Raw genomic sequence first — 20,596 nt, 5'->3', positions numbered from 1 at the left:
CTATTAAAACTTTAGCCCAGCTAGTGGTGTTACTTCCGTGTTTACAATGAAATGTTAATGTGATTAGAACTTTATAAGGGCTTTCTGTGTAGTGTCTTTCTTTGTGAATAACTCGTGCGCACGTGCGGTTTATAGTCCGGTGTGGCTTATATAAGTATGAAACTAAAACAAAATCACAATTTTTAGCTGGTCCAGCTTATAGTCCAAAATATACGGTAGTAATATCCATCCATCCATCCATCCATCCATCCATCCATCCATCCATCCATCCATCCATCCATCCATCCATCCATCCATCCATCCATCCATCCATCCATTTTCTGAAACCGCCTAGTCCCCACAGGGGTCGCGGGAGTGCTGGAGCCTATCCCAGCCGTCATCGGGCAGTAGGCGGGGGACACCCTGAATCGGTTGCCAGCCGATCGCAGGGCACATAGAGACAAACAACCACTCGCACACGCACTCGCACCTAGGGACAATTCGGAGTCTTCAGTCGGCCCACCAAGCATGTTTTTGGGATGTGGGAGGAAACCGGAGTGCCTGGAGTAACCCACGCGGGCCCGGGGAGAACATGCAAACTTCACACAGGGAGGGCCGGAGGTGGAATCGAACCCGCACCCTGCTAGCTGTGAGGCGGACGTGCTACCCAGTGCGACACCGAGCCGCCCGGTAGTAATATTTTTCAGCTCTTTTACATTTTTCCCCTTTGCTGTTCCCAAGATATTTCCTTGCAGTCATGACAAAGAAAACATAGTAACCAGTAGTCATTTTTAAATCAGCTTTTATTCTCGCAGAAGCTTACCCCATGGGGATTTACATCAATCAATTACAAAGTAGGACCTTGCCAAGCGACAAGAGAGAACAGCCTTCACAAAGGTTCAGTATACATAGTTACTGACATGCATAATAGTATAAAACCACATGCAGACAACGAGGGAGAAATAAAATAGAGCATTTTTTTAAATTATAAAACTAAAACCAGTCAAGGATGTTAATGGGCAACTTTTGGAGAATTAAAAACATTGGAAATAAAATATGACTACCCCAAAAGGTATCAAGTAAATGTCACGCAACTACACTAGTAAGGCACAGTTTTCCATCTGTAATGTCTGAATATCTTAAGTTGCATGTAGTGCTTGGGGAGCAGTGTTCGTTGTGCTAACAATTCCGACGTGACACACTGCTGAATAGTGCAGGCCAATCAAAAGGCCAATCTGAACATAAAGTGATAACAGGTCTACATTCATTTTTTTTTTCAGCAAAATCCTGGGTAAATTTTACTCCTTGTTCACTTGAGATACAAATACACGTTTGTGTTGTTCCTCTAAAACTAACAACGCATGGCAATCCACTTTTGATATAAAAATAACAAGAGTCAATGTACAAATTATGATTAAGCTGTACAAGTGTATAATACATTTAGAACTCACATTTATTCAAAAAGATGCATGCAATGAGTTCTGCTTTGATTCCACAAGTCTTTGGAAAACAGATTTTGACCATCTGACAATTTGTTTTAATTGGCATTCAGAAACAAGTGTTGACCTCGAGCCCACTAAACATGATGGTCCGTATACACACGTTCAACGGCATCAATTAAATCAGGGGGGCAAAGCAGTTTCCAGTGATATTTACGTGAAGGCTAGTTTAGGTTGTGCCTTATACAAGAAAATGTTTGGAGGCTCACAATACAATGCCTGAAGGATAATCAGTTAAAAGGAAAACACAAAATGCACATTCTCTCAAAACAGGTTACATAACAGATGCCAGAATTTATTTTAAATAGTGTTTGTATTGATCACATATGCATGGGGTCTTTAAATTGGAATATTTCCTTACATTGCACAACCAGCAGCATGTGACATGCTGGGGTGGGACAATCTTGGAGGGATGGGGGGAGGGGGTTCCCCGGTTTCCCCGGTTCCCCTCATTGTCACAGCATTGTCAAAAAGAATACAATGGAAAGTTTTTAACTGGCTTGCCTCTGTTGACAGTCCTGCTTGAGGTGTTTGTATTCACATTATGGGCATGTTCACATACAGTAACTGATTGTGCGTGAATAAAGAACAACAGTTGACACTTGAGTTTATTTTCAAATCAGTACACCTTTCTGTTTTATACGGGCATGGCTACAATGCAACACATTGAAACATTGATAAAGTTGCTCACAAGATGTGCAATCATGCAAACATACATGAACTGGTTAGGGGCATTGATGCAAATACAAGTGTAATCAATACTACAACTTAACTGTACTGAATGGGAGTAATTAAAAAATGATTGCCTTTTGCCGTTGTTTCTAAAGTGACAATTTGGACTGTATGTTGCAAGTAAAACAATCTGCACAAGCCTGGCGAATTGCAACACATCAGCTATAAAGGACTTGCTAACTACTTTCTCCAGTTGGACTGAACATTTGTGCAGAGAACCAAAAAGTGTTGCAGGCGCGTTTTAGTCAAGGGACCACATTTGCATCCAAAAACAAACAATATACTTTTGCTAGCGTGATAAAATATATTTTTATAAATCTGTACATAACACAAATCAACGAAACAAAACAATTAATAAACTCCATACTTCTTTCTTTTCCAAATGGAAATGCTTTTTAAAGGCTGTGCTCCTTCTGTCCATTGTAGAGATGTGTGATTAGCTGACAACAAGGCTCAGTAATTGGATTTTTTTAATGAATAACCTTATATGCTACACTGGTTAATGGGTAACTATCATACACAAGCTAAGTTGACATTTCGTACTGTTTGATTGTAGAAGGAAGCTGATATTAAAGACGGGTGCTAGGGGTTTCCAATTTTGGGCTGTTCAGTATGTGATACAAAATCAGATTCTGTCCAGATTCCATTAACACTGTTAAACCTCAGCTGCTTAATGGCCATCGGCAAACCCCGTCGAGCAGACAAGCTTGTCTGCCTCCCGTCACGGCCCATTTCTTTGCCTTAAAGGCCCTTCAGCAGCTGGTGGTGTCCAGTAGCTGCTTGGATACGGCAAGTTCTTCGTTGTCTTCGGTGGGCCTCTCTTCTAGAGGCTTGCTTTGCTTGCGTTTGGCCTTGTACACATCCCAATTTTCCGGCAAAAGATCGTTGTCGAAAACCAATATCATCAGCCAAGACACGACCATGATGGTGAGCAGCGAGAGGAGCATGATCGTAGTACGAAAGGGGAAGAACTGAGTAAGCTTGCCTTCAGCATCCAGCCGGCAGTTGGGGAAGCGGAGGATGGGCGGCAGGCCGATGAGGGGCTCGCCGCTCAGGATTCTCAAGATGATTCCCATAAGGAAGCCCACGATGGCCCCGTAAGCATTTGACGCCTTGAAGAAGAGCACGCAGACCAGCTGAGGGAACATGATGGTGTAGGACATGTCTACGCCCACCAGCCAGAAGACGAGCACACTGCTGTCCAAGAAGGTGAGGCCAGTGCCAGCCAGACCGACAACCACCACCGAGATCCGGATCACCCACTGCATCTCGCGGTCCGATGCCTGGGAGGAGACAGACGGAGCGCACTTCAAAGCGTGCTTTTGAATAAAGGAACATCTAGTGTTGTCTTGAGGCCATGACAAAGCAACATAGTTTGTCACGGGCAGACAATTTCGTTCCTCGAGGGCAAGTGTCCTGCAAGTTTTCTATGTCTCCCTGTTGCAACACACCTGATTCCTGAATGAATGATCAGGATTTTTATCCAGCTTCAACAGACCTTGCTAATGATCTGAGCAGCAAAATGCACTACGTACACATAATTGCATAGAGGGCTAGCTGATAATCAGTTCCAATACCTAAAACCACAGGTAATTCCTTTTCTATCTCCGAGCACACGCTGTTGACACGCACCTGCTTCCGGATGATGTTCTTGTAGATATTGGAGGAGAATAGTGACGCAGAGGACAGCAGGGCTGAGTCCATGGAGGACATGACAGCGGCGGCTACAGCTCCGATCCCGATGATAGACACGTACATGGGCGTGAAGTATTGCAGGGAGATGGGGAGGATGGAACCTGCTTCGCCACGCTCATATGGAGATGGCAGTCCATAGATTGTCGAGTTCCAATCTACGGAACGATTATATAAGGAGAGTTGATAAAAAATGAGGAAGCACTATAAACAGCAAAAGGTGTCACAACCGTGCCAGAGCACGGGCCGCCTGCACTTCCCTCGGCCACACCCCTTTCGTTACCGTAATGTCTGTCACCTGGTTCCTCTTGTTACCCTGTGTATTTAAGCCCTGCCCGTGTATTTCTCCCTGTCGGTGTCTACTGTTGTGATCCGTCCCTGTCCGCGCCCAGTGTTCCTGTTCCTGTCGTTCGGTTTTCCTCGGTCTGTCTGGAGGCTCACGGTCAGAATTTTAATCCTTGTCCTAGTATCCAAGTGTCCAAGTGGACTTCTGTCGGTCGGTCTGTCTGTTTGCTGGCCGTGAGTCTCTATCCCGTTTGTGTCTTCGTTTCCCCACCTGACTCCCTTCCAACTCCCTTCCCCTTCAATAAATCCTGGTCCAAGCTGCACTTGGTCGCCCTGGCTCAACTCATTCCTGACAGAAGACACCGACCATCACAGCGACCAGCGCTTGGACCTTCCTCTACCACCAGCTCCCGTCTGCGACGCCCAAGCCACGTCCGTCGTCCGAGCAGGTTCCAGTGCCATCGGACTTCGCCCATCTGCGACGCCAGATTCGCGGCCGCCGTCGGACTTCGCTCCAGCGAAGCCGGATCCGCGGCCGCCATCGGAGTGCCTCCCGGCGTCATCAGGCTCGCGGTCGTCATCTGGCTCCACCTCAGCGTTGCAGGACCCGCGGGCGTCGCCAGATTCAAGCCAGCTGCGCCGGACCCGCGATCGTCCGGGGACCCACCCCCTCTGCTGCAGCGCGTGGTGACTCTTGCCGCTGAGTGCAGTCCGGACTTTCGAGTTTCCCCCGAGTGCGGTTCTGTTTCCCCGGGTGTCCGCCGATTGCGGCTCTGTTTCCCCGGGCGTCCGCCGATTGCGGTTTTGTTTCCCCGGGCGTCCGCCGATTGCGGTTTTGTTTCCCCGGGTGTCCGCCGATTGCGGCTCTGTTTCCCCGGGTGTCTGCCGATTGCGGTTTCCGCCGATTGCGGCTTTGTTTCCCCGGGTGTCCGCCGATTGCGGTTTTGTTTCCCCGGGTGTCCGCCGATTGCGGTTTTGTTTGCCCAAGTCGCCGCCCGAGTGCGGTGCGATTCGGTTCCCCCCAAGTCGCCGCCCGAGTGCGGTGCGATTCGGTTCCCCCCAAGTCGCCGCCCGAGTGCGGTTCTCTGCCCCTAGTCGCCGCAGCCCGAGTGCGGCTCTCTGCCCCTAGTCGCCGCAGCCCGAGTGCGACTCTCTGCCCCTAGTCGCCGCAGCCCGAGTGCGGCTCTCTGCCCTTAGTCGCCGCCAGAGTGCGGTTCTCTGCCCCTAGTCGCCGCCAGAGTGCGGTTCTCTGCCCACCCGCCCCCCCGCGTGCCGTCGTGAGGGATTGGATTTTTGGGACGTCGGGAGCCGTCCCTTGTGGGGGGGGTACTGTCACAACCGTGCCAGAGCACGGGCCGCCTGCACTTCCCTCGGCCACACCCCTTTCGTTACCGTAATGTCTGTCACCTGGTTCCTCTTGTTACCCTGTGTATTTAAGCCCTGCCCGTGTATTTCTCCCTGTCGGTGTCTACTGTTGTGATCCGTCCCTGTCCGCGCCCAGTGTTCCTGTTCCTGTCGTTCGGTTTTCCTCGGTCTGTCTGGAGGCTCACGGTCAGAATTTTAATCCTTGTCCTAGTATCCAAGTGTCCAAGTGGACTTCTGTCGGTCGGTCTGTCTGTTTGCTGGCCGTGAGTCTCTATCCCGTTTGTGTCTTCGTTTCCCCACCTGACTCCCTTCCAACTCCCTTCCCCTTCAATAAATCCTGGTCCAAGCTGCACTTGGTCGCCCTGGCTCAACTCATTCCTGACAAAAGGCCCTGAATGTCTTTACACCGCGAGTCCAATTAAGAGTTGAATGTACCAGTCGATGCAGCCACAGCTCCCACCAGCACTGAGGGGATACCCAGCACCAGGCAGAAGGCAGCAGAGGCAAAGCAGGTCATTTGAGCCTGGGTGTAAGATGAGGCCGACAGGATCCTCTGGTAGAACGCTTGGTAGGCTAGACCGCCGAGAGCCTGTCACAAACACGACCAGCACGAAATTGTACTGTTTTTCACATCTCAGGAAATTAACAGCTGGCATCAAATCCATTCCAAGATCCTTTTGTGGCAAGAAATCTTAAATCCAGTACATCGTGTCGCAGGAGATATGTATTTTTACTGTCCGGTGTATATTTATGAAGCGATCCCTGACTCACCAGCAGCATGAAGTCGTCAAACCACTTGCCGGCTCGATCAAGCTCCACCGTGCCAACCCAGGGAGCCTGGAAGGTCTGGTTGTAGGCCGTCAGCGAGATGTCCACAGAGTGAGGGTTGGTCAACAGGAAAGGGACGCACACCCACTGTGTACACAACCACAAAGCTAAGTTGATTTCATTATGCACTCAGTGGAGGAAGTCTGACTGGAAACTAGGAATCCAAACCAAGTTTCTCCAGGCCCATACCATAAGTGGCGTTGCAGTATGTTTCGCTATTACTGTAAAACTGTAAGAAATATGGCTGCTGAACTTTCCCAAAGTATTTTAGAAAAATATAAAGGCGTTAAAATTTAATGTAACAACTTTACCACGCGCATCGGCTCGCAATGGTCACAAGTTTCCAGGAAAGAAACTAAGTATAGCTTGCGGGGGGGCTGGTCCATGAGCTCCAGTTACGAACCAGAACCTTTTTCAGTTCAAACGTTATTTGGGCTAATTCAAAATGCGGGCCACATGCGCAGAACTGCTATGGCGAGCAGTAAATAGCAGCTAAGCGCCACTGTGACAGCTGTTCCTAGATGGCTACATTCTTAAAGACAGCAGTTAAAATAGGCTACCACAAAACGTCGGCATATTTACTGTACCACATAGTCCCTCACTGAAAATCCTTATACAAATGGAAAGTCTGTCACCCTTTTAATACAAATATTCTGCTGTCAAGCCAATACTCCCGTAATACTCCCGTAGTTAATGCCTAATATCATTTGAAAGCGATTTGACTCAATTAAGAGCAAGTCATGGCAAATAATTGCTGAAATAACTGATCCTGCCCTTGATTTCCTTGTGGAAGAAAAGAAGTCTCCTCCCATACCAATGCATGCATCAGCGGTGCTTCTCGCCGCATATTTGGTCATTGTTTAGCTCTCACTATTTCTTTCTGTTTATTTCAATTTGCAAACGAAAGAAAAGTTGCTTGGCGGTATCAGTCCAGCCCCCCCTTTCACCCCGGGAGAGAAAAAAGTCCTGGAGCCGTCTCTGCATTTACATACCAGGCTGATAAAGATGAGAATGAGCTGGATCACATCTGTGTAAGCCACAGAGTAAAGCCCTCCCAGGAGCGTGTAGGCAATGGCAACGACGGCAGAGATGACAATGGAGTAGCCGTAAGAAAGGTCAAGGATCACACTCATAGTTCCACCTGGAACAAAACAGCATTGTGATGAGCACCAGGCAAGCAGGTTCATGGTGCAACGTACATTCATCACTGGAGACACATGCAACACATTTTTGTGATGGGATTAAATTATTATTATGTTCTAAACCCCTCTTTTGCTTTTAAATCGTTCTCTCTCCTTCTCACAGACATACAGACATACATATACATACATGCATCCACTTTTAACGTATTTATTTGGTCATATTTAATTCATATCCTGAAAAGAACAACCACATATTACAATTGCCTAGCATAGCATTATATTAAACATCTCAAAAATAAATCCTACTGCAAAAGGTGGACATAAAGCAATGATATTAAAAACAGAACCAGAAGACCAGAAGCAGCCTATTGATTGTGACTCCATAACCCTCAATAGACACTGATCATTAAAAAAAGAAAAAAATCAACAAACAAAAAACAGAAGTTTACGAAAGTAATGAAACAGCATGTGTAAAGAATGAGTAAATGTCAATAAGTGAATTTAAAAACAAGAAAATCTTGTTACTCAAACAAGGCAAGCAAAACGTCACTACCTTTACTGTTTCTTCTCCCACCTTGCCAGGGTCCCCCCAGCCGCAGCCTGCAGCCACACCACAACAATGTCCTTAAACAGAGAAGTGTCAGATCTGCACCATCTATCGTTACTTACCACCCTCTGCCCTACCGTGCCCACCCCATCCCACTTTTGTAAAAAACAATTTCTCGCTTCTTGGTGTTTGATGTTTATTTGACTGCCACGTCGTTTACCCTCTTCCCATTCATTGCATTAGTAATACTAGTCTTAACGTACCTACGGGACCCCTTACCAACTAACCTTTACGTAACTTTGACGGCAGTTCACACTTGGCGCTTAAATGCCAAAATGTTCAAGGTGGGGTCAGTCTAAGTCACTCTGTACTCCACATTCACATGTGGTGAGTGGCAGAAAATGAAACTCCAAAACACCACAGCCACCTCTATTTATTTAAAAAAAAAAATAAAAAATCCCCGTCTCAATGATGTCGCTATTTGATTTAATCCCAGTATTAGGTGGTAAGGTATATGCCAAAAGATGGAACAAAAGGTCCAATAATTCGTTTTTAGATGACTTTTAGACAATCTTGAACGAGAAATGGTACCAGTTTTCTTCCGGAAAGAGTATTTTTCACTTGAAGGAAGGGCCTGTCTGTATTTTATAGTACTGAATGTCACGTTGCATTATTTTGTATTACTGGCAGTCATAGTCCGCTCTTGAATTTATATTCAAGAAGGGAAGTGAAGCTATATATGTACTGATGCCACATGTCAACTCAATCTCTTTGGATACATTCTTATCCTTTTATTACCGAAGCCAAGGCTGGCCATGACGTAGCATTGACTGAATTGTCAAGCATTCATGGTTGGTATGCTTTACAGTTTTTGTGGCATCCTCCTTGTGTGTCGAGCTGTGCCCTTTAGCACGGCGCTAATTTTAGGATAAAAATAGATGGTGGAATGAGAATCAGGGGGCCCTTTGGCTTCATAGGTTAGGCCAGAGAATAGGGGTTGCTTAAATACACCCATGTTGTTTTTAGATCCTCTCCCGACCCAGGGACACGCTGAGTGGGGCAAGAAACACGCACACATACAAGGACACACACCACTTTCAAACGTGGCCGATACCAATTTCCTTCCCTGTGGAAATTTGACCGTGGCTGTTGATATTGGATGACGACTGACAGCATGTTTTCTTAAATGCAAAATTCTTTCTTACACTGAATAAGGAGATGCATGATGCTTGGTGTAAATGGTTGAATTTTGCCTAACAAAATTTTTTTGATTGACTTTTTAATCCCATTGGTGCTTTTTTTGTTGTTATTTTGTTTTTAATTTTTTTGCTGACAAACTTCTGTTCTGTTCATAGCGGTCATCCAAATGTCAGAAGGTTTTACTGAGGAGTGAGGTGTCTACCCAGAGACGAAATTGGTTTAATTACTTTGGACATATGTCTCAAGAACATTCCTTTTGTGGAGTGTCAGTGAACAGTTTACAGCGCTTCCATGGTGACTCAAACAGATATTACATGTATAAACATTACGCACGCACGCAAACACACACACGCAGACACACACGCACACACACGCGCACACACAAGAAGCTATGTAAAGGCATATCATTTGCATTGAAGCAATCAGTCAAATAGAAACGTTTTTCATGATACAAACAAACTGGTTTGAATAATTGATCACCTTTCACAATCAACAGGCTGCTCGATGATTAACCCCCTTTTTAGAATACCACTGGAAAAGAAGACAGCGTTAAAACACACACGCAAAAACATTAAATACACTCATAAACCCATTCGCACGGCACATCATAGCACTTACTACATCCACACCTACATAGACACACACAGCAACGTAAAGCATACAGAAATGACAGCAGGAATTACAGTGCAAAATATTGTTTCAAAGAAACAATGCAATATTTCATCAAAATCCTAGCACCGCGACTGAAGTTGTACTAAAATGCATTTGCCAATGCTGACCCTAAAAAGTTTGGGATCACTCACAAAAATAACTGATCAGTTCATGAATGTAAAAGATCAGCTTGGACAATTTAGAGCATTTATAGTCAAACATTTATGCACCCTTCCATGCATCCTGGGCTCATTTGATGTTTAACACACCCTAAAATCCTGTGCATAATAGGCACGCCCCCAAAAAAGTATTCCCAAATTTGGGGTGAGTATTATACATGGGTGTTAATATGACACAAATATATCCACCTTGTTTAGACATTTACCAGTGCATAGACAGTAGCTAGGCATGGTAGCAGGCAAAAATCATGCTATTCATCACGCTACCAATGCGATAAGGCCAACTTCAAAATAAACTTTACCCAACAAAATAATACATGGACATCAATGCCAAAGTACGCTTTTCATTTTGAAGTTGTTTTCGACAGCGTGTTGCAGCATTTTTCAGGCATTGCATCACAAACTGAATTAATAATCAAATAAAATGAACACAGTTTAATTGAGTGCAACTGCTGTATATGTTCAAATTAAGAACAAAGCAATCTGTTTTTTGTCTCCGCACACACTCCTGCTGCTCTCTTCAAAACAGGAAAAGTGCGAGTGGAGGAGTTTGATCCAAACAGTGAAAAAGAGGACAAGTTTAACCCATCATGTCATATAATGTAAAGTGAGACTGTTATGTGAGCATTAAAAAACATAGTTATGGATACCAGCTATAAGGCCACATATTATACATGGGTACAGAGAAAAACAAGTTTTAAAGATTGATTTTGGGGGTGCGGATTATACACAGGTTTGTATTGTACTTGACAGTGAAGTTTAAATATGGTCACCACCTACAAAGCAGAATAGCAGTAACAAAGCAGTCCGGACCATCACATCCGATTATCACTCTTCAGTTAGTTCCGTTGTTGCTGTACATAACTGTCATTTTGAAATGACTTTCCCTGTTACTAATTTTATTGGGAAGGATTCACATTGGTGTTTCGTGGGTAGCATTTAATGAAAGTCCTGGCCAAAATGATTCACCAACATAATGTGCAAAGTTCTTCCATTATAAAAGCGCTTTTCTTTTATAAATATCGGCTTTTTTAAATGATCCCAAACTTTTGCCAAGTAATGAGATTAGTGTTGACATGCGTGTTGTTTATAAATGTAGGTGTCTTAGCATTCTCATTACACTTCAAGAGCATGTACAAAAGCCATGCCCTTATAATTGAGGAGCTGTCCTTGACTTATTTTGGGTATGTCTGTCAGCTGAGGGATCCCGGCCCCTCACCACCCACCAGTGGAAGGACTTCACAAGTTAACATACAAGTGTAAATTCTCGTAATTTAGTCTGGAGGGCGTAGTTTCAACAAGTGCAGGAATAAGCACTCAGGGATCCATCATGGACATTTGACTACCACTACATCAATGGTATGACCTAAGTCAATACGGATCTAACTTCAGTAGTTCTATGTATACTACTGACAATAATCATTCGGTCCAGTTGTAGTTTTTCTAGTGCACTGTTCATTGTGTGCTTGGATTTGTTTAAGCCTGCACGGCAGATGTCCACATAATTACTTCACACATGCAGTTCTACAGTATGAAGGAACTCACCCAGGCTGACAAGTGTGCGTGCCACCCACAGAACATCAGCGATCAGTGCAGGGAGGATCAGAGCATTGCTCACAAAGTTCCCATACTTCTTCTGGAAAGGATCCATCATTGTCACATACTTGTTCTCTCTCATGGGCTTTGCAAAGAAAAAGCCACCTGGAATAGAACGGAAAGCATTGGTGCAAAATAAAGCTGTTAGTGCAACAGAAAGAGCTGAGAATTTTCTCAGAGGAACGCAAAAATAGAAATTGGCAAAGAGGGGGTTCAGAAGAATGATGACAGTACATGAGGATGTTAAGGAAAACAAGTGTTCTCTTTAGATCAGGGGTCACCCACGTGGTAGGCCTCAAGGATCACATAAGTAGGACATGGGCCTGTTCCCAAAATAACTCACCAGTGATTTTCTTGTACAAGCAATAAGATTGCACTGTACATTGACAGAGATGTATTAGTGATACAGTATTTATCTATTTCCTAATTATGTCGATAACGTGACAAATGTCTTTGCATAACTTCATATCAGTTATTAGTCATAGCAAAAAGATTTATTGTTTCAAATGTGTGTCAGCCCTCTGCACTAATCAGAGGCCAAGAAGTAGCATTCGGTTTCAAAAAAGTTGGAGACCCCTGCTCGAGATAAGAAAATACTATCAGCTGAACACAGGAGTCCAACGTAGCCAATAGCGGTCAAGAACAGCACATGGCACCTCTTATTTCCCGATCTCACATAACGTTCACATTGTGCCAGCTATTGTGACATTGTCCCAGCAGGTCACATCACCTGTTGCAAATGTTTATGTGCATGTGTATCTCTCAGCGATTAGAGGTCTCTTTGGTTCAAGTCATCACTTTGCACCTGTTGCCTCATATTACCACCCGAAACTAATTTCTCCTGGTCCTATTTTTAAACAGAGCGACACTTTTATAGTTTGGTGCAGTCAGATGGCCGATGGTGGAGAAATTGAGGCTCTGTCAGAACTCAACAGCACTTGTTACTATAAATAAAAAAACAACAACATTGTTTGTCTTTTTCCCTCAAAACGCGGTATGAGATGGTTTGTGTTGATTTGCTGACAATTTTTATCATATTGCAACATGTAATGAAATGCTTATAAATCACCCCCCCCCCCCCTCTTAAAAATGTGCAGCATAAGTTCCATTTACATAGGGGGGGGGGGGCATTGTTGTTGCGTAACGCACAGAAGAACGCACTCCATTTAGCATCTAATTTTACCGGCATTTCCTGCTCCTTGCTGCTATTAATTTCAAAGCTTCTACACTTGTGTGCAAGTGCGTCGTTTATCATCGGGCCTAGCTACGAATCAGAAGACATTTGTCACAAAGGGGAGAACTTTTCAATTTGTGACTTCAGTATAAACAACTTCTACTCATCCAAGAAAAATGTGACAACATAAGGCACTGGCATGAGAGCCCACACTGCTCCCAATGTTGGATTGTACGTGGCTTCCGCTATACCCAAGATAAAACCTCCTCCTACCCACGTGGCTGCAAAGACAGTTTTTATTTTTTTAAATATCTATCATTTGTTGTCTTCCCACAGATAAGCCAGCAACTTTTTATTACCTGTCAGGGTGAAGACGCCCACGAGCAAGTTAATGTTCCGTCCAGCAAGTAGTGTGATCTCCATTCCATCTCCTTTGCATTTTTTCTCCTCCTTCCTGGAACGCATGGAAGCCCAAATGCCTGTGCCCAGGATCAGCAGGTAGAAGGCTGCCATCACCACCAGACCCGGCACGTTTAAAGTCATGGTTAACTATTGCCTCTGTTGAACAGGAAAGACGTATAAATATCGGCCGCGTACACAAAACAAAGACAAATTGCACGTGTCCACTCAACATTAAATTTCAAAATATTTGTCTTAGCCTGGTACAAAATGTGATAGGTGAGAAATGATGGGGTCTGGTTAACATAACTTTTTAGCACATCCTTAAAATAATTCACATCGAAAAGTTTTCTTTGAATGAGCGGACGAGGAAATGCAACAGCAGACAGATTAAAAACGGGCTGGAAATACAAGAGAGTTAAAGGTGGTCTCACAATACCGTACTTCAGAAAACGGTGGACAAACAACTTGAGTGATCGATCAGAGTAACTTGGAAAACAAAGTATTTTTTCAAACATCTCGACATTAGGACACAGGAGAAAAAAAGACAGAGCCTCTGTTCAGTACAAAAAAAATGCATTGTAAGACCAAAGTCAAATTACAACTGCCTCAAGAATGTATGGACATTAACTTGCAAATGAGTACAGGGTAGAAAGGAAGTGTTTGTCAAGGCCAGGGAATAGAAAATAGAAGCCAAGTGGAATGTTGTGTACTATGTGTGTATGCGTGTAATTTTGTGCAAGGTATAGAAGGAATGGCTGACGGACCGGGAAAGTTGCCAAAGGCAACAAAAACTCGCTTATATGGCTCATGTGATCTACAAGTGTGTGCACTGCAGTGCGCGGCTTTTTATCACAGCACACATTGCAGAATTCAAAACGTCGGGCGGAAACCTCCAACATTTGTTCAATTTGATATTGTTTGGCAAAATTGACACTATTGGTCAGCCCCTCACGTGGGTGCGTTATGCGTACAAAATGATTACCCAATCTAAAGTGATGCAAATGGCTTGCGCTTTGTGATTGTTTTTTTTTTTTTTTGGTCCCTTTGAAAAGTGATGGTTTGGGAGATGCGAGAATTCTACTCGACGCCAAAGTGTGTCTATTTTGTAAAGAGGGAGTCGGTGCACTATGTTCATAAGGGAAAAGGAGACGAAAATGGTTTTATAGCTCAATTCTTCTTCTTTTTCCAGATCCAGACAGCAGAGGTACACAGTGGAAACAGCGTTGTGCTTGTTTCTTTTTTACTGTACATGGTTGCCAGTTCTAAATCTCAACTGCATAAAGCACAGTAAAAACAACTTATGTCTGGCGTGTCCAAGAGCAGTGCTAGTGTATACATATACAGTACGGGCAGGGAAGGAGAATTCCCTTAGGATGCTGTTATTTTTTACTAGCTTCTAAAACACACAGCCCACAGCAGGTCTAGATGACACAATCATCCTTCTGTCAGCCACTGTGTGCACAGCTAATACACCATAATCAATCATTACTGCATTAAATGCTGTCTGAGTTGCCCAAATTCATTTATACTAGTTGAGGAATTAAAATGGAAGAACAAACAACCCTGATAGAGAAAACATTGTAGAGCATCTTGTTTACTAACATGTGGTAACTGCCTGAAAGTTTTCAGAAGTTGAATCTTAATATTGAAAATGATATTTGTAGTAGTGGTTTTCTCAATTCAGACAAGTGCACATTTAGTTGTTTGTAGATGGCTGGTTATTTTGGGGAGTCTCCTACTTGACTGTATGCAAGATATTTCACATTGGGGTGATGTCTGGATTCCTTCATAGGGATTGGACTGATTTTGAAGTTGGGGGAGGGGGGCTCCTCTTATATCTACACCCTTAAACACTTTTAACACACAGTAAAATTATAAGCCAAGGAACTCTGGCTGTCAGGTGGCTGAGATATCGGCAGTCGTTTCTTTCTCCCTTTTTTTTTTTTTTACCATGATGGTGTATTGTAAACCACACATCTAGAAAAAAAACCAACAACACCTCAGACATTCATTGTTAATGTTTGTAAAATCCCAAGATCCACATTTTTTTTTGAATGTCAGCTAGTGGGAAACATGATTGATTTGGTGTAATTATAAAAACCGTGGACTACTCATCTTTGGGCCAACTTTTTTTCTTTTCACTTCTGCTGTTGGAGATACAGTAAACATTTCTCACTCCAGACGCATACATTGAGTGCAGCGGGCGTACTCGCATGTGTAATTCGCCGCCACACACGTGACAAATACAGTACAGTAACAAACACTTTATTGAATTATCTCAGTACATATAAATTTCTCTCACTTAGTCTGGCCCCAAATAGTGGGTTGGCTCTGCGTGTTTATCTTATCTGACGAGTACTGTTGACAGACACTGATCACATCACTCTTGTAAGTATTCAGTATTACATATCCTACTGTATATACTGTCCATACTGTATTTTTGGACAAGTCACTATTTACATGTTTTGTGGCTTTTCTGTTTTTTTCGAATGAGCGACATGTTTTCTATACTGCTCATGTTTGGTGCAGTGCATTTTTGGCTGTGTGTACTGTAATTGTTTAGTTTTGATTAAATCATTAAACTATCCCAAATCTGTCATTTTAACCGCTTATAATATGAGAAAGATTGCTATTTCAGCAGGTGAAATAGGTCAAAATGGTCATTTGGCCTCAACCCCAAAACATCTTTGAAATTCCCATTAAAGGAAGGTAATGCAAACATTTTCTTTGTTATAATATGATCTGTGCAGTCCGATTGTGAAAGTTTCAGTTGTGGAATAAGAAATAAACAAGCAAAATCCACCCGTTTTAGCCATCCCATAGTTTTCAAAATAGAAAATGTCTCTCCTAATACATACACTCTCACAACAGCTGCAGCTTCATAAAACACTCAACAGAACACGTAACGTAACAGATCGACAATAATAAAATTTAACATTGTTACAACTTACAACCACCAAGGGGCTAGATCAGGGGTGGGCAATTATTTTGACTCGCGGGCCGAACTGGGTTCTAAATTTGGACCGGAGGGCCGGACCAGGAGCAGATGGACGTAGGCGTTGTGTGAAGTCATATAAGCGACCTGTAAAGGTCATTGCATAAAAGATCTTGGCCTTTAGTAAGTAGTAAAGCATGGATATTCCAAACAAGTTTTTTTGAAAACAAATGCATTTATTAACAGCATTAAAATAATAATAATTCACTAAAAAACTGCTATCAGTGATTCTCATAAAATACGACACTGTTATTATGAATAACAATCTCCATCACTTCAGTGCCTGCAGGTCAGATTAATGAAAGATGTTTATTTTATGAGATCACATCAAACGGCAAACATTCTGACCAAATATATCATCTTGAAGAATCGGTGAAAGCATACATCCAAATAAAGTAATCAAAACAGCAACACGGTGAGGGGTATCTGAAAATCAGAGCAGAGTTTTAACTCGCAAACACCTGGTAACAGAGGTGAGGAAACGGGAAAAACCTCCTTAAAGTAAGCCTTGAGAACTTTACAGGTTAAGATTAGTCGCAAATAGGTGGTGCATCAATGTCCTTGAGCATCCTGCATTGTTTGAAAATGAGAATGGTCGCTAGTTTCAATCCCTGCTATGTGTACAAATCATATTCAAAATGCATTTTTTTTTTACAATAAACTTGAGAGCCTCCCGTTCATTTTCAGTGGGAACAGTGTTATTGGTCTCCCTTTTTTGCTAGTGCGTCATAGTCTGGAGTAAAATTTGTTATGGCAATTCTTAGGCGAGATCCGAGGTGTTGGTCCGTTTACCTTGATCTGTGACGGGTTGATGTTGATGTGGCTGAACGTCACGTCGCGTACGTCGAGCCAAATTGGCCACTCTTTTTTTAACATTCGGCACTCACTTCTTTTTTTCGGGCCACTCATTTTAATGGAAGGATTCCAGGGGAAGGTTTGTGGGTGGCTTTAGCGCAAAACTGCATCTGAAAGCTCAGCGCGCGAATTATAAGAATGCTGTCGTCAAAGCCCACGCTCTAAATTCGGGACTGATACGAATAGAGCGAGAGTGCGCCAAGTCCGTACTACTGAGTACGTACACGCACTTGTGAGTGTGCACCGAGCTTTCTGACACGGCTTCCGGTAGTAAATGCGCAGGCGAGCGCTTCGCCATCTACTGGGAAAACGCAGTCATTGCAGGCAAAATGACCCAAATAAAAAAGTTTAATAATACAATTTGTTCAGGGTTGGCGGGCCGGATTAAACGGTCCCGTGGGCCGGATGTGGCCCGCGGGCCGTAGTTTGCCCACCCCTGGGCTAGATGGATTAAGGAATTTAGGAATGTTATTTTTTTATTGAAACTTCTGGAGTGCAAAAATTATGCATCAGGGGGATACGTTCCTCAGTATAAAATAAGATTTTGAGGTAGGTTTAAATACAGAAAAAGTTACTGCTTATAAATTTAGGGAATTTCTATACAGGGTATTTTATCCAACAGAGCAGCCGCAATTAAACATGTATTGTTGACAGGATATACAATTGACCACCAATTGACATTTGAAGTTGTTGCATCAGAGGGCTCAATGCAACCTTCGGCAACATTTGGCTGCCAGACAGCTGGCAGAGCATTTGTTTATTGCCAGTGTAACTAGAGTAACTTTAGACATGAGGACGCTCTCTGTCTAAATAAGCCATGTCCTCTGATACAGGTGCAGACGTGTGACTTGGCAATGCCCAGCTATTACTATCTATGAATACCTTCCTCCCTAGCCACATGTCTCCATTTCCCTTCCTCTCAGTACTTCTCCGCTGTTGCTCACTATCTTCTCCATCACGCCTGTAATCTTGTGGATAGGTAATTTTCCACTGCTATTAACACCTATGGCCAAATTCCATACAATCACTTGCGCTCATTATTAAAAAAGTAAAAAACGTCTGATGTGTGTTAAAGCTTCCGTGAAATGTGACCTGTGTGTTTTGTCTCATAAAGACAAAAAAAATGCATATCTATCTATCTATCTATCTATATATAAAGTATATAAAGTGTGTGTGTGTGTGTGTGTGTATGTGTGTGTATATATAAAAAACAAACAATTTTTTTTTATATATATATATATGCCCATTTTATGAAGAAGTCTAAAGTCTACAGAATTTGGTTTCGAATTGGGACAGACAGTTCTGATACCTTGGTACAGGGGTGTCAAACTCATGTTTTTTGCGGGCCGCATTGTAGTCATAGCTTCTTTCGGAGGGCCATTATGACTGTCAACCCAAATAAATGAATGAGCACTTCATATTATATACAGTAAAAGCTACAAAACAAACTGACAAATAACTTGTTTTCAAATCAGATGCGTGGATTACACTTATTTAACAATTTTTGCAGTTATTTGTTTCAATAATGTGATCTTTTTCAAGGCTACACACGCACACACGCACACACACAGACACACAGACACACAGACACACAGACAAAGACACAGACACAGACACACGCGCGCACGCACGCACACACGCACACACGCACACACGCAGACACGCAGACACAGACACACGCACGCACGCACACGCACGCGCGCACACACACACACACACACACACACACACACTCCAAGCAGTGTAGTAGTGAGAAATAATCCCTGGGAGATAAAATTCACAAAAAGCAAACTGGCTGTACACTTTGGTGAGACCCTCTAGTTATGTGGCCTCAAGAGTATTATCACTCAAGGCTATTTAGAGAATGGTTATGTGTGCTGCTCTAACTTGAAGACAAACGGAAGCAAACAAGCATGCATACATTATAATGTAAATGAAAGCAACATTTAGGGCACATCGCATCTGAACAGGACATAGGTAACATACCCAAAACGGTGTTACACAGAACGTCTCAGGTCTTTGTGATGATGGGCGGTGGAAGAGAGAGATGCTATTCTTACAGGTCACAGAACACACCAGATGATTGAGTCCTTCCAAAGAGGAAAAAGAAAAAAAAACATGCACTCAAATGGAATGATGTTAAACACTGCTAAGGAAAAAAAAAAACCTAAGAAAAAAACTACCAGAATTGTACTTAGTTTTGATTTAAATGGTTTGGCGTTTCAAATAAAATGCTGGCAAGTTAGAAGTTGAGGTTTACTGACAGACCAGTCTCAAGGAAGGGAGGGTGGAACTCTCTGGAAGTGGCCTGCAAGCCTTTCCTATAAAGCTCTCCAGGGGGCGTGACAAAGTGGCCAAAGTGGAAAAAAAAACAGGGGACCACTACGACTTGATTGGCGACTGCTCCGAAGACCCAGTCGACCGACAACCAATTAGCTGTGAGCAGAATGCATGGCGTGGCCCAGCCCACATGTAAAGTCAATCCATATGTGGGTGACTGGTCCTGGAGTGCCCACTCCCAGCACCTTCTCCGTTCAACACTTGCACTCAATTCACATCCTCTACCCAAATGAAAATAACTAACTATAACTATAAATTGTAGATGTACGTATATATAACATAGGAATACAATTGACATCTTAGCTCAACATCTCACCTACCTGTTGTGTTTGACAGTGACTGTGTACAGCCAGCCTGACACCTCACACACTCACAACATATAGGAAAAAAACAAAAAATGTCCTCCTCTCTCAGGCTGCCTGTACTGTGTTGCTCCCTTACAGTTTGATTAGTGTGTGCTGTGTGGATGTGAGTGCCTCCTTTCTCAAGACTTCCACAAAGCCCTCCTTGTTTCTCTCCATATGGTTTAATGCATGAAGTATTGAGTAAATCACATGGGAAGAAACGTTGCTACAGCACTGAAGAATTGAGTTCACGAAAGAAATGTACCCCAAGCTCTCTACTTTCACTTTGAAACACATCTAGATCCCCGGGCCTTGAGTTTGACACGTGAGATAAACATTTCAATGTTAATATCCACTTTACACACACTCATCCTATCATATAATGCTACGTTTGATCAGGAATTAAGACATTAAGAAGTTGGTAAGACTTCAGGACAATTGTCTGTTTGGGAACAGTTAATTAAGGCCTTTTCAGTTACAGTGCCGAAAGCAAGGTTACTCCTGTATGAATTTGGTGTGAAAGAACAGTTTCAGAAAGGGGCAACTAGTCGTTTACTATATATATATATTTTTTACCTTTTTGGCTTTCTGCTCGTGCAGTAATTGCATGCTCTAATATGATTACAAGTCTGACCAACAATATAGTCAAAAGCCAAGTCAATGAATGCACATATTAAACAGTAACAGAATTCATTGGCGTCATCTGATCAAACTTTAAACAAACATTACGCACAACTGGGAAAAGTAACAATGTACAATGGGCACTGTCCTGGCACTAGAAGTGAACTTTG

At 43.1% G+C, this 20,596-nt stretch overlaps 1 protein-coding gene across 2 annotated transcripts; it reads right to left on the bottom strand.

The window, feature by feature from the left end:
• Nucleotides 1-1,921: 1,921 nt before the first annotated feature.
• Nucleotides 1,922-19,403, bottom strand: LOC133151723 (high affinity choline transporter 1-like). Of its 2 annotated transcripts, XM_061274994.1 has the most exons (9): nucleotides 19,108-19,403; nucleotides 13,229-13,427; nucleotides 13,039-13,150; nucleotides 11,645-11,802; nucleotides 7,373-7,521; nucleotides 6,324-6,467; nucleotides 5,988-6,141; nucleotides 3,843-4,060; nucleotides 1,922-3,493 (listed from the first exon to the last, which is right to left on the bottom strand). In XM_061274994.1, the coding sequence occupies exons 2-9, from the start codon at nucleotides 13,410-13,412 to the stop codon at nucleotides 2,963-2,965; spliced, it is 1,650 nt and encodes a 549-aa protein (XP_061130978.1). In that variant the 5' UTR covers nucleotides 13,413-13,427; nucleotides 19,108-19,403; the 3' UTR covers nucleotides 1,922-2,962. The 2 variants fall into 2 exon arrangements, with proteins under 2 accessions (XP_061130978.1, XP_061130977.1); XM_061274993.1 differs by lacking the exons at nucleotides 11,645-11,802; nucleotides 13,039-13,150; nucleotides 13,229-13,427; nucleotides 19,108-19,403 and adding exons at nucleotides 8,076-8,146; nucleotides 9,750-9,800.
• Between the last annotated feature and the right edge of the window lie 1,193 nt (nucleotides 19,404-20,596).

The sequence above is a fragment of the Syngnathus typhle genome, linkage group LG3 (assembly GCF_033458585.1).
Source record: "Syngnathus typhle isolate RoL2023-S1 ecotype Sweden linkage group LG3, RoL_Styp_1.0, whole genome shotgun sequence".
NCBI lineage: Eukaryota > Metazoa > Chordata > Actinopteri > Syngnathiformes > Syngnathidae > Syngnathus > Syngnathus typhle.
Note: the sequence above shows the minus strand (reverse complement) of the source record. Positions and strands in the feature narration are given on the sequence as shown.

Bases quoted from the DNA above. Each gene is read 5' to 3' on its own strand.
- LOC133151723 (XM_061274994.1), bottom strand. From the start codon at position 13,412: ATGACTTTAAACGTGCCGGGTCTGGTGGTGATGGCAGCCTTCTACCTG. The intron at 13,151-13,228 runs GTAATAAAAAGT...CTGTCTTTGCAG, and splicing joins GGGCGTCTTCACCCTGACAG to CCACGTGGGTAGGAGGAGGT. The intron at 11,803-13,038 runs GGATGAGTAGAA...CCGTTCTATTCC, and splicing joins TATGTTGTCACATTTTTCTT to AGGTGGCTTTTTCTTTGCAA.